The sequence below is a fragment of the Antrostomus carolinensis genome, unplaced genomic scaffold (assembly GCF_000700745.2).
Source record: "Antrostomus carolinensis isolate BGI_N321 unplaced genomic scaffold, ASM70074v2 scaffold5076, whole genome shotgun sequence".
Lineage (NCBI taxonomy): Eukaryota > Metazoa > Chordata > Aves > Caprimulgiformes > Caprimulgidae > Antrostomus > Antrostomus carolinensis.
The window spans coordinates 73,784-87,672 of NW_010322376.1; the positions used below are offsets into that span (position 1 = coordinate 73,784).

Genomic DNA, 13,889 nt, shown 5'->3' on the forward strand with positions numbered 1-13,889 from the left:
TGTAGGCATTATTATTCTGTTAAAAAAACCTCACCCCACACAAAAAGGTTTTCTATGGTAGCAAATGGTCAAGAAAATAACATAAGAACAAGTGTTCAGAATTTTAAAAACTTGTGTGAAGCCTATAAAGATTATGCCATCTTATTATAGTGGCTCAGAACACAAAAGTGAGCAACATGAAGCCTATAAAGATTATGCCATCTTATAGTGGCTCAGAACACAAAAGTGAGCAACATCACAGGTATCATATTTAAAACTGAAGAATATGTAGAGGTGCCTGAGGATATATAGGGAAAATTATTATTTTTTCCCCAAGCAGTACACACAAACACACACAAATTCTTACAAGAACCGACTATTTTCATCTGCTTTCAGTACCTTACCTGTAATTCTATGAATATAAAGTAAAACAAGGACTACATCCTACAACTTCTAGCTTCCCTTGTTTCACTCAGCACTGAAAGTAACTATTCCATCTTTGAAAACAAATTATATCTGTTAGGAATTCTGAGCAACTAAGACAAAAAGAGGAGAGACTTGACTCTACAGGTTATTTTGATAATCAAAGGGGATACATAAACTACTTAAGTACAGCCAGCTTACAGCTTTTCTGCGGCTTATGCAAAACTGAGCTTTATTTTAAAGTTAAACAAATGAGAATGGCAACCTTCAGTTTTGTGTTTGCAGCAGAGAGCTCAAGGCAACTTAAGGAGTTCTACGTTACGACCTGAGTTCAGATCAGAGCACACTTTTAAAGTATACCCTCCTGATCAGCCCCTCCTACCACACCTGATTTACAGAGTGGTTTCAGAGCACACAAACTGAACTGAGTTCCTTTCAGATGAACCACAAGGTAGGATCCAGAACCTGCCTATTGCCCTGCAGCTGCTAATGGGCATTTGGTTGAGAGCAGACTGGAGATATATGGAATCAGCATCCCTAAAAGGTGCAGAGCACACTTTGCTTTACACATCTATTCCTACTGGATCACATTACTTGCTAATAAAGAGAGTCTGAGAAAGGTTCCTTTTCTTAGTACAGGTCATCCAAGGCTTTTTTACGTCATCTTGTTCCATGGTAACCTATGCTCCTGGTTTCCACAAAAACACTCTACCACTGTGGGCCAAGGGGAGTAGAGCCAGCCCACAGGCCATGCCCACAACTGAGCCAGCTGCCAACCTCACCAGGATTTCCTGTACAAACTCCTACTCCCAGAACCAGAGGGCACAAGCAGGGGGAAAAGCATGAGCTGCAGCTGTCCACAGCTTCTTCCAACACAGCCAGAGGGCATACATGGTTAGCACCCCAGGGTGGAAGACTGCAACTGCCCTACTGCAACTAAGGGACAAGTATTGAGGAGACATTTTAAGATCATAGGGGTACTTTCTCCCATTTAAAGTCACAATGGACAATGGCATATTTCACTTTATTTTTAAGAAAGACCTATATCTATGGTGGGTGTAAGAACAGAGTTTTGCTTAATGTTAGCCACACTGATTTTTTTTTTCCCACTGCAAGAGAAATGATGGGTTCCTAACTTCATTTATACAAGGAGATGGATTCTCTCATTCTACCTGTGGTACCTCAGGTGGATCAGAAAAGTCTCATTAAGAATCCAATCAATGAAAATTTTTAAAAGAAAGGCTGAAAATGAAGTGTAGTTTTTAATGCAGTTAACATTATTGCAGCTGTGTGGCAGTATGAACTGAACTGACACCTCTAGAAATCGTGACTAGCTAACAATAAATAATGCTGTCCTTGCAGCCAGACAGCACTGATTTTTTCTTACTAATTCCTGTGAATTTCATTTTGTTATTCAGTTCTGTGAAGCAATGCTAGTTGAAAAAAAAGAAAGAGCAGGGCAGGCCTGTTGACTACGTCTTGATAAAGTAGCTGCATATCTAACACAATAGAAGATAATTAACTTTTAAAAAATAAATGACATTAAAAAAGGAAAGTAATTTCAAAGAAACAAACATAATCACTAACCCCAGTAAGTACAGATATCAGTAGGAATGGTAACTGAGCAGGAAAAACACCTAGAACTTCCTAAAACCGCACTAAAGCAATCTCTTTACAAATTTATCAGCTTTTGAGAGAAAGACTGCACTTTAGGCATCCCTACATGAAATGATTAAGCATTAGCAACAAGCCACAATCCTAATTAAGCCCCTGACCTTATCCCCATTTTATAGAGGTGCCACAGAATTTTTAAAGTTACAAACAAAAACTGCAAGAGTGCACAGCTCTTCTCCTAAAGCCAGGCATCTCCTGTAGATCAGCAGACTTTGCAACAATGTTCTTGTAACAAACAATTTGGCTATACCATACTTCTTAAAAAAAATTAAAATCTGAATATCTAAAGGCAAAAGCCATACCTAGGTACGTTTTAGTAGTTACCTCAAAAAACCCGGGTCTCTATACCAATAGTACTGATGCTACTCAAAAGTGAAACAGAACAGAGAGTTCCAAGAGAAGAACAGTCTGCAAATGCAAGTGATCAAAGGGACTTTGCAACTAGGCCAATAAGCAATGGTGCTGTTAGGAATTTCATAGCTAACAACTAATATTCTAAAAGGCATTAGAAGTGCATCACTTTGATCTATATCCCACATATGCATCATCACAACAGGCAGGCAACACCTATCTAGAGAGGTAACAGTAAACCTAAGTGGAGCCAAAGCAAATGCCTGTGACTACAAATTAGAAATATAATAATCAGAATATAATTAATATTAAATTTCCTTGAAAGAAATATGAGAAATGTGATCACCAAAGGAGCAAATAGAAATGAATACAGTTGCATGTAAGAGAAATCCAAACAACAAAAGTTGCCAAACAAAAGCAGCACAGCAGACTGTAAATATGCAGGACATACTCCCAAATGCACAAGATGGATAACTGGCAAAACATAAACCAAAACAAGCAGTGCTGGGAGTACAGGAGACCATCCCTCGCAGGGGGGCTGGAGAGTGGTGATAACATAAAAATATCAAGTGTTAGATAATAGTAGAAGAAATATCAGTCCATGCTGGTTCTCACTTCACTCAAAGAGCTCTCAAGTCCAGTTACCTTGACTTCCAAGAACCACCAAAAGCCACAGCTACCACTGTTATCTGTACAGCATCAGCTCCATGGTATTGTATACTTACAACTAATTTACAATATGTTAAAGACTAACAGTTTTGTGTACACAGTGATGATTAATAACATACATGGGTTAATCTTTAGCAAGACGTGTGCTGCTAATGAATGAAATTAACAGTTTTAAACCTTAAACCTAGCTTAAGCTGCCAGTCTTCTAACCACTCCTATCACAGCAATCTCCAGTTCCCCAATATCTGTCTAGCTATAAACAGCCACTCAAGTGCATATATATTCAGTCCCAGTACAGGTTCCTTCTGTCCACATGTATCTGCCCATCTGAAGATCCTGTTGGTTCAGGAGCCAAGCAATTCAGTTAATTTAGCGCTGTGCTGATGATATGGTGCTCACAAAATTGCAGGGTGGGGACATGGGGGCTATACAATGTTTCCCATAATATTATGTTCTGTTAATCTATCGGTTAAAGTCAGGCACAACAGTGATGTAGAAGCTTTATAGGAATAATGCAGCTTCTATGCAGGAAGGCATAAGTCTGGGTTTATTTGCACTGTAAAATAGAGGAGCTTGAACCCAAGGAAAGAACATCCATACGCACAGAAGAAATTATCTCAAACCACAATGACGTTAGAAATGTTTGCAAACATATCAATGCATTTAAATGAGCCAGCTGTCTGATCCCTAATTAGTGCCAAATGCTCCCCTGAAGATATTGCTCAGTAGTTCCAATTGCAAGAACTTGCACTTTAAAAATGTAATCCCTTTCTAGAATTATGCACTGTATAGCAAGTTTAATGAGTGTCAGCTCTTCCTTTTTTTCCTTCCTAAAAGCAAGATGAAGTGTCAAACACTGTATTAAGTTAGAATAACCATATACTAACCACATCTTGTTCTTGCAAGTCTACAGCAAATTTCTATTCTAAACACAACTATCATAAATCAACATTAAGATTAATAAAGTGGTTTAAATCCAGTAAGATTTGCACAGTACAAATTTGACATTTTTTTTTCATTCATTAGCTCATTAATAGTAGTTTGCTCATTTACGCAGGATGGAATTTTAACACTGACCCTTACACAATTCCTTGCAGAAATATCTCTGCAGGATGAAGCCACCCTCCCGCTGAGGATGGCATTTGGTCTGCTTGAGAGAAACTCAACATTCTGTTCCACTAGATACCAGATACTCAAAACTCTCCACCACTTTTGTTCTCAATTAACTCAGCATAACTCATTTTCAGAGCACCATCTTTAATGCTGCTTTTAGCATGGAAATCTGTATGAAGTGTCTACAAGCAACTACAGAAGAAGCACAGTAGAGCAAAAGGCTCTTTTTCCACATCTACAGACTTTACGTTGTATACAGCCATCATGTCTACTTTTTAATAGCGAGAAGCAGAGACTATCATAATCTCAAAGAGCAGGATTCTTCTGTTTTCTTTTTTTCCTGGAAGAGAGGACGATAAGAAAAAAAGCACGCACACATTGTTATGTTTCACGTGTAAGGGAGACATGGACACATGTTCTGGGATGACCTTGTGCTGCCATCAAAGATTGCAGTTAACTATACAAGCAAAGATTCTCGTCAAACCTAAAAAGGTCATTCAGATATCAAGAGCAATAATGGTCACCTCAATTATCTCATGAAAGCTATACCCATTTTCCATTCCAAACAATCCTTTTCTTGTTGTGAGGGGAAAAGCAATCACAGGAGACAACCTATGCTAAAAGGAATGCTACAGTAAGATTTGCAGTCAGACTAAAAATTACTTACAGAAGTAAAAAAAAATACTCATTTATGAAGAAAAGCATCATTGGACAATTTATAAATAAGTCTGGATTAATGGCTCATCTTTCACCATAGCTTTGGAAGTAAAGTATTGGCAAGAAACTAAAGGAAAACTCTACAGACACTAAATGCCCAAATTACAGACCTTCACACACGATTAGGAAAAAAATAATTTTAAGTTTATTAATGCTACTTCATTTTACTGCTTAATCATTTATCCTTGCTAAACGCAGCCTCATTATGACATATGGATTTCTCAGGTGAAATTCCAACACAGACTTGATTCAAAGCAGAATACACTCAGCCCTTGAAGTTCGAGTCATATGCAGCTCTTCAAGTCAAACCATGTAAAACCTTCAGCCTTTTGATGACTTGCACCTGTCTTAAAATATTTTTGAAGAACCACTGGCTACCCAGAAATTGCTTTTCCCCCCTGCGTCGCTTCTGTAACGTAGTTTCACTTCAAGTTTGCCAAAAGCACGTTAACAGCAAGGATGGTGTAAAGAAATCTAATCCAATCAATAGGCAGACAACTGCTTAATGTAGCCAAATAAAATGTACTCATCCAAATCAGTCAGACCATGTTTTCTCCAAACTAGTAAACAGCTGCAGACACAGTCTGCTTCCCATCAAGTGTTTCATGTATAACAAACTATACCTTGTATCTCTAATGGTTCACTAGTAGTTTTTCAAAACCATGACTTTCAAAATATATGACAACCATATTTTATTGAAGAAAGGAATAGGCTTAGAATGCCCAAGCCACAAATTGAAGACCAACCCAGAAACTACTGTAGTTGCCAAAAGTCTGCTGAATGTCAGTATTTACTGGCATTTTTATTATTATGAATGCAAGTGCAGACCAACTTCTTCAAAGAAGAAACACTTCAAGCGTGACAGAAAAGGAAAAGCTCACAACTCGTATTATAACAGCACAGGAGCAGAGAAAATAACTCCTTTAACACTGTCTGGAAAAGGTATCCCAAAGGAGCAGTTGTAAATGTGTTTAAAAGATGGAGAACCTTAAAAATAAATTCACATCTTACATTCTGGTCTGTGGTATCAGCAGTGCTAAAATAACTAGGAACTTCGAAAATCTAGTAAAATTTTGACTGCTGCAAACATGAAAACTACCCTTAGTGAGACTGCTGAAGTACAAAACTTCTACCCACCATAATTTTTGTGATTTATTTTCAATTCATTCACAAGCAAAAGATCCTTACAATGCACAAGAATACACAGAGGAAGCCAGTCAGACCGAGACACATTTTCAAATCTCTGAACAGCAGTAAACTATCATGAACTTAAATCAGGTATTTACTGTTTTTGCTTGACTATGTACATAAATTCCTAGCCCTTTAAAAATTTAACTGACTCCTGTATGTACTTCAGAGAGCTGATTTTGCACTTTTGTGACTGTTATAAACTAAAATTAAGTGCATACTTTCTCTGACTCAGAGTAATAACAAACAGGACAATAAATCGTGAATAAACAAACAGGAAACAACGACCCAGACTATAATCTCTCACAAAGAGGACAACAGAGACTGGTCTGGTAAAATATGGGACATCAATGCCTAAAATTCTTAATCTACCCTATCCTAACACTCTTTACCTATGCTTGCAGCATGAGTTCCCTGTGGCACACAACTCCAAAAGAGCTCCTCTGTTGTTATTGTAATGTCCTGTGGAATCATAGTAAAGAAAATTTGAATTAATGTCACTTTTAGAAGCATTAGTTGTAGTTATGATGTCCACATGGCTATCCTCTGCATAAAACACAGAACTAAAGAGCTGTATTAAATTCCTTTTCTGCATCTGGTTACCTCCAGTAAGAACTGCAAAGAGCCGACTCATTTCATCCATTTGAGATTTCTTGAAATTTACCTGATAGAGTTCCAACAGCAGCACATGCTCCTTCTAGGATCCCAAATAAGCATCACTCGAAGAGAAAGTAATCTGGCCACAAATTACCAAACACTTACTTGCATTACCCTTTAAGCATGCTAACTTTGAGGACAATGACAAACCATTTTTGTAATTCCTGGAGACTGTTGTCACAGCATTGTTAGGTAATGAATGAATTCTTGAATATATCACAAGTCCAAGCTCTAGAAATTTTTTGGTGGTATGCTCAGTAAAATGATCTGCTCTGTCACAGTGCAGTAAATAAGGTAAATGGTTAGAGCTCTAATTTCCAGTATTCGGCCCCTGTGTGCAACTGATTCATTAGAATTAGAAAACTTGGTGAAACTCTGAGGTTAATTGAACAAAGAACTCTGCTGCATTTCTTTTTTTTTAATATGATTCATATATCAAGGAATGTATGCTACACTTGATGCATTACTTCAGCAAAGATTAACTGCAAATAACTACCAAACAGCTGTATGGCCTGTTTTCCAGTATGTATGGAAAGACAGACAGTCTATAATGTAATGTCTTGAATTTCAGCACTAACATAATAAAACCTGCTGATTTTACACCAGCTTGTGGTACAGGTGCAAAGGACTTGGGTTACTGGCAAGCATAAGGAAAATTAATCTAGAAACCAGAAGGATAGCTTCTCCCATTCCATAAACAATTTATAAAATTAATTGCAATAGCATACACATCAACTCTGGATGTGTAACCAGCTATGATTGACCAATACAATCAGAACACACGGAAAAAGCCAAATACTTCCTTCTAAAAGTAATTGATATAGACAGATCACATAACCAATAACTGGGAATTGGTTCCTTCAAGTTATTTCTGGAAATTTATGAGTCTCGTAGAAGAACCAAAAATGTCTATTTTCATTAAAAACATAGAAGTAGAGGGGAAATGTCAGTCTTGTAAGAAACTTCATTTGAAGTTAACATAATTTATCTCTTAGCTACTACTGAAAAGTTGTGATTTACAGAAGGTGAATCACTAATGCCTCCTAAAGCTATGAACATACACACAGGCTATATTTTAGCCCTATACCTCAGGTGTTACAACTTCCTGAAGAAATCCCAATTGGCCCATTAAAAGAAAGATCAGATAGCAGAGTAACTTATTTCAGTAAAAAGTCTCTCAAGTCAAGAGGAAAAAATAAAGCCAGGCTTTATGCATCTACTCACAACAGAGCCACAGCCTAAACAGCTGAGGTAACTTTCACAAACTAACTTCTCTCAGCATGTCAAAAACCCAAAGTTGCATACGTTAGCAAACTATCTAGAAAGGTCTCAAAAAACACATGCCAGTATAGAGAGGCACAATGGATGGGCCTATGGAACACAACTGTTACTTGAGAAAGTTTTTTTTATAGAATTAGGACAGAGAAATATATTCCACCCCCCCCAAAAAGAAAAGGATATCTTGCCCCTTGCAATTCTAAGGTGGCAAGACTAAATTGTGACAGAAGTTGTCAGAGAATCTATATAGGTATACTGCATCAAGCAGTTCAAAGCAAATTAAAATACCTATATGCATATGCATGTTTTTTTCAAAAATAGTCAAAAGGCTGCAGACAGTCTGGGCTGCTTCTTGCCTAACACCAAGATACACATGTTCAAAGAACAGTGTGAGAACTGAATGAAAAAGGAAATAAAAGAGATTCTGATGCTTTAACTATTTCTGGAACTTTGCACAATAGGAACTTCACGCAAAACCGGGTGAAGGGCTGTAATATATTTCCCATGTGAAAAGCCCTTTACACCTAAATACTCCTCTATTTTTTCTTAAAAAAAATGGAAGCCATATTTGCCTAACATTCCTCAAGCTACAGTCCTTTGCAACACATGCTGTCATACAAGCTTAAAAAGCTAACACACAAGCACAGGGCATTTTGCATTTAGATTTCTCTCACAGACAACATAGTTAGTATCCTATTGAGGGGTTGCAAGGCTCAAAAGGCTACAGATCCAGTATTACTCCCTTTATACAAATCTACTTTGGGATTAGCCAAAGGAAGTCTGTCTAGATAGTACCTTATCAAACACAGCCCACCTGAGATGACTAATGTTAATTGCAGTTAACCAGGAAGACACATAAATATCGATTATTTCTCTGAGTAATCATCATCTCTACACTGGCATGGATATCAAGAGATGAAATCTAATGCTTGATATAAACTTTTCAGAAACTAGAATGAAGAGATTTTGGACTTCTCCAAATGTGTTTTCTATGTATGCATTTGTGTGTTCTGGAAATAATCAGCCTTGCTATCCCAAATGGAAGCAATGTTGCTCGTCTCCCACTCTTCACATTTTCTGTGTTACATATTCTTTAGGACAAGAGACCACTTCTTTACTCCAAAGGTAATAGTGACAGACTTAAAAGTTACAGTTAACACTTTTAGCTATATGTCTGATGGGGATATCATTTGTTTGTTTGCTTCTTTAAAGATACAGCTCAACTATTCTATGCATTCTAGTATTAAAGCAAATATTCTTGACATTCAGCCTTTGGACTTAGTTTTGACCAAAGTCTTCCTGAAGTGACTATACTAACCCAAATTCAAATCACTTACTAGTACTTGGCATATGAATCTGACATCATGTCCACTTTCTAGTTAATAAATTAATACAATTCTGCATGTAAAAACCACACACCAAATTCTGTCCTTTTTCGTGAAAGTCGTATTTCAGCATCTGGCAGGCATACAATCTTCAGATTAATTCTTAGGAAGATACTTATCCTGTCATAGGTCCGATTTTATTTTTAAAAAGAAAACCCCAAACTACTATTACAAGACAGACAGGATTTTATGGGTTACAAAGTATTTCAGTTGTAAGCAAGTTCTTCATAACTCTTCTAGCTTTTAGAACCATGCAGAAATAAGTACTCCCTCTTTCAGGCCTATCTTTATCTGATAAACAACGTCTTAAGGTTAAACTTTATCAGAGTAAAATTTATATAAACCAGTACAAGTTAAAAAAAGGCCAGTGACTTTGCCACAGATGCTATGTGAAATTACGGTGAGTGGATCTGAGTTTAGCTTGACACCTTACCTGACTGGCTTTCTCTCTCGTAGCAAGTCTTCCAGACTCTTTTCACAGTGTTCAGCTGCCACAACCAGTCTCTCTAATGAAGAAAAAAAAAAAAAAAGTATAAGAGGACTAAAATCCAAATGAGACAATGGGAATACAGACTTCTCAGTCTACCTATTTGGCAGATGTTAAAGTATTTTGACATACATTGTATGGGAAATTACATATAATTAAAAGTTAAAGATGTACAACTTCTGGATATTGCCACCATTTTAATTTCTGAGATACAGCAGATTATCATTCTTGTTTCCTCATGCAAAGCACTGTCAACTCATCCACCCAGTAACCTCCTAATAAACGTTAAACCCTTCAGCCAGTGTCAGCCAGATTTAACGTAAGAACAGAAGTTTCAAAGAAGATAAACATCTACAAATCTGCAGAAATCTGTTGCTGGGTTGATGAAAGAGAGACTCAAAGTAACATCAGGTTTGAGAAAAAGGACTCAGAGTGAGCACAGGAGTTTCAGTCCTGATAGGCCAACTAGCACATTACTAGCTCTAGTAATTCTTGCCCAACAAATAGTTACAGGACTTGCAGGAGTCCCACATGTTCCAAAGATTGATGGGCTGGCTCTGAATACAGATGAAAAGACAAAAAAATTGTTGCACTGAAGACAGCAATTATAAAGTAGGAAAAGACAGTGGTGTAAGATGTTACATGGGGATGTGAGACAACCCCTAAAGAAGCTGGGCTTTGCTACTCCCACTACTCATGGAACAGCTAGCAGTGAATTATCAGATTCAAAACCAAATCAAACTAAACTATTTCAAACATATTTTTATAAGACAACTGTTACAGTAAGATAAAAAAGGAAACCACTTCGAGGAACACAAGTCATAACATTACAGCTGAAATGCTTGTTACTCAACTCTTCACTTCTCCTTTTAGAAATTAAAAGATCATTTAAGCTTCCTTTGGATGAAAAAATTCTGGGATTGCCTTTTACAATGTTAGCAAAGATTTACAAGTAGCTTAATTAAAAAGAAAAAAATCAGTTTGAATGTTTTCCTCCTACTTTCATATTCCCCTTTTGAGGGTCTTTGGGAGGAATGCATACATCTGATTAACTTTTGTTGCATTATTTTCCTAGTCTGCTTTCATATTTCTCCATAAGGGTAGAAACTGACATTTGCAAGAAAAATAATACTAAATCACTATGCATAGGATTGACAAGTGAAAAATTCTGTCAGTATCACAATGATAGGATTTGCCACCAAATTTGCCATACTGTCTCAAAGTGATTAACTGCTATTCTAACCACCAGGAACAGAACAGTCTCCTGAATTCATGGTTAGACATTTTATTTGGTATCCTTCAAGTTACTTCAATTATCAGAAGATGCTTCTCCTTCATATTTATACACGCTCATAAGCCTTCATCTCATTGATTCTTCATTGTCAAAAAGGCCACATTTTCCTATTTAACCATCTCTTTTATTTACTAAGTGTTATGTTAGCTAATGTTTCTTAACCTTTCATCCCTAACAGTATTGTAAGAAAAATCCAGTTTTCCGTTTCAAGACATACTAGTGAAAACAAGATGAAAATGAATACACTTTCTAGATCTCCAGCCTGCAGAAAACAAAAAATTTACAAGTTTGAGGGCAAATGAAAACACACAAAGAACACCCCTCCACGTGGAATTCTTCAGTGTCTGGAGTTGGCAATATTCTCATTTTCTGAAAATCTGAAACATCCTATCTTACTGAAAATTTTACCTTACTGAAAAAATTATTTGCTCTACTTTGCAAGACTCTAGCTAATCAAACAAACATATACAGTGCACTTTGATATGGGAGCCTTGTTGATTTAAAAGTTAAAGGTGGCGACCGCTTAAATGGTCATGTGTTGCAGCCTTTTTGTAGAAATTACGTACTGTACTCCTGCAGACCTTGTAACAGAGTAAGATCATCTGGAGCAGAAAAAACAGCCATGATAAGTTCCGAAAAATTCTGTACTAGAATAAAGTAATTGTTAGTGGGAGAGATCTTAAAGAACTAGAATAAAGAAAAATATAATAATAATAAGGAAAGCTTGCAGCCAAGACACAAGATAACTGAGAGAAGAACAGCTGCAAATCAAGTACGAGAAAACTGTCACATGAAAATGTTCACAAGATTAGAACATGGGTGTAGCTCAGCATCAAAAATACACGTATTTCAATGTCCCACACAAAGACACGGCACAGCAATTGAGTACAAGAATTTTTACAGTGAGGTATAAAAAGAAGAAAGCTCTTAGCTTTTATCAGTTATCATAACATATAACAAAAGACAACAGACAACTAACCTCTGCCTTGACTCTGGAGAGAAGAAACAAAAGCACCAGTACTGCCAGTCACAGCAAAGGCATACAGTCATTTTGAGACTGAAAATCAGCCACTTTCTGGTGCTATAAAGGCAATATTCTGCTCAGTCACCTTTAGATATATTGTCACAAAAATATAACTGTAACCATCTGTAAAATTTTCTTTTTCAACAGGTACTCACCATGTTTACCTCTGGTAATGTCAACATACTGGCAAAGCCTGGGATGAGTGATTGTTTTAAGGATTTGAAATCTTCCCAAAATTTTGATGGAGTTAGGTGTCAGAGGAAGGCCATTACTTCCACAAACATCATGAGGCAGAGCTGAGGCAAAGAAGGTGGAGGCACCCATCTCAGTGTCTTTTAAAGGAAACATATTTTTCACACAATCTTGAGCCCTTTGGAGCAATTTGTGTTCCCTAAAAAGAGAACACAGAGTAAAAATTTATGTGCAAAAGATACAGATTCTTGTGACTCAGCTTACTAGTTATTTACTAAACAGTGCTACTAATCCAGGTGGTGACTGAGACACTATGAGCTGTCATTAGGCTGTATTATCCCTCTGTACATGTTAACTTCCATAACACATACATACTTGTGTGTCAGGATATCTATACAAACAGAGATAAAAAGGCCAAGCCTATACTCTCTTAAGTGAGCTCTGGTCTGGAAGTTGTGATGGTGAAGCAGGTGGCACTTCCACATAACATGGGATAAGAGGCCATAGAACAAAAAAAAAAGAACAACAACAACAACAAAAAACCCAAACCAAAACAAAAAAGAGTCATTAAGGAGCCTGTGCAGAAGGGTACCATCCAGCTCACTTCAACTCCAGCGATGTTGCGGTCTGGAGGCATCTGTGTATACAATCAACAGAATGTTTTTCCATTGATGGAAAGCACATCCAGCTCTCCTGTCAGCTACAGAATAGCAACTATAAACTCTAATCAGTAGAAACAGATACACAGTTGCTACAGGTAAAGGGGAGAGAGAACACTCAGGATTTGAAGCCCATAAAAGAAATAACAAGGGAAGCTTAAAGTATAAAACCAACGTAATTCTTTCAAACCAGAAAGACCCTTCATGTTAGGAGCTTCATGAAACAAAAAACAAGAAGAACAAGATTATGCAGAGCACTAATGAAGCTAAGTGCTACTTTTAAATTGTTCTTTCTGCCTGACCTGCTGCTTTCAGGAAAAGCTATGCTCTTATGAGAATGTCACACAAGAGAAACAGAACCTTTCATAATTATTTATTCTCTCAGGGATTAACCTTGTTCCCAGCAAAAAATTCCCAGTAAAAAACTACTAAGTTTCTTTTGTGAATATAAATTAGAGACTGACCCTGTAACAGGTTGCACAGAGATCCTAATATACCAAACATATTTACTAAGTCTATACAAATGGAAATTAGGGAATGTACTTTCTGTTTTAAATAATACAGTCCAATCTAAAATCCAAAGCAAATATAAGACTGCTCTCATTTGTGGTTTTTTTTTCTCCTTGAAGAAACACAGACATGAGATATATATGTACATTTAAATTCTAATACACATGATAATATTAAATATGAATGCATAGCATTAAGGAATCAGACTTAAGAAAGGAAAAAAATAAATCTGAAACAGCATTGAGCACTGGAGTTTTTATAGTAGTATTTTTGTATTAAAAGTTTTCTT

The 13,889-nt window shown here is 36.8% G+C and overlaps 1 protein-coding gene across 1 annotated transcript in view; it reads right to left on the reverse strand.

The window, feature by feature from the left end:
- TBCK (TBC1 domain containing kinase) overlaps positions 1 to 12,624 on the reverse strand; it is a gene marked incomplete at its 3' end in the record, with an annotated part of 85,719 nt that extends 73,095 nt beyond the window's left edge. Inside the window, exons 1-2 of the mRNA XM_010170203.2 lie at positions 12,395 to 12,624; positions 9,868 to 9,940 (exon numbers count right to left, since the gene is read on the reverse strand). Of these exons, the coding sequence (XP_010168505.1) occupies positions 9,868 to 9,940; positions 12,395 to 12,587 (266 nt within the window). The remainder of the gene's footprint in view (positions 1 to 9,867; positions 9,941 to 12,394) is intronic.
- Positions 12,625 to 13,889: the final 1,265 nt, after the last annotated feature.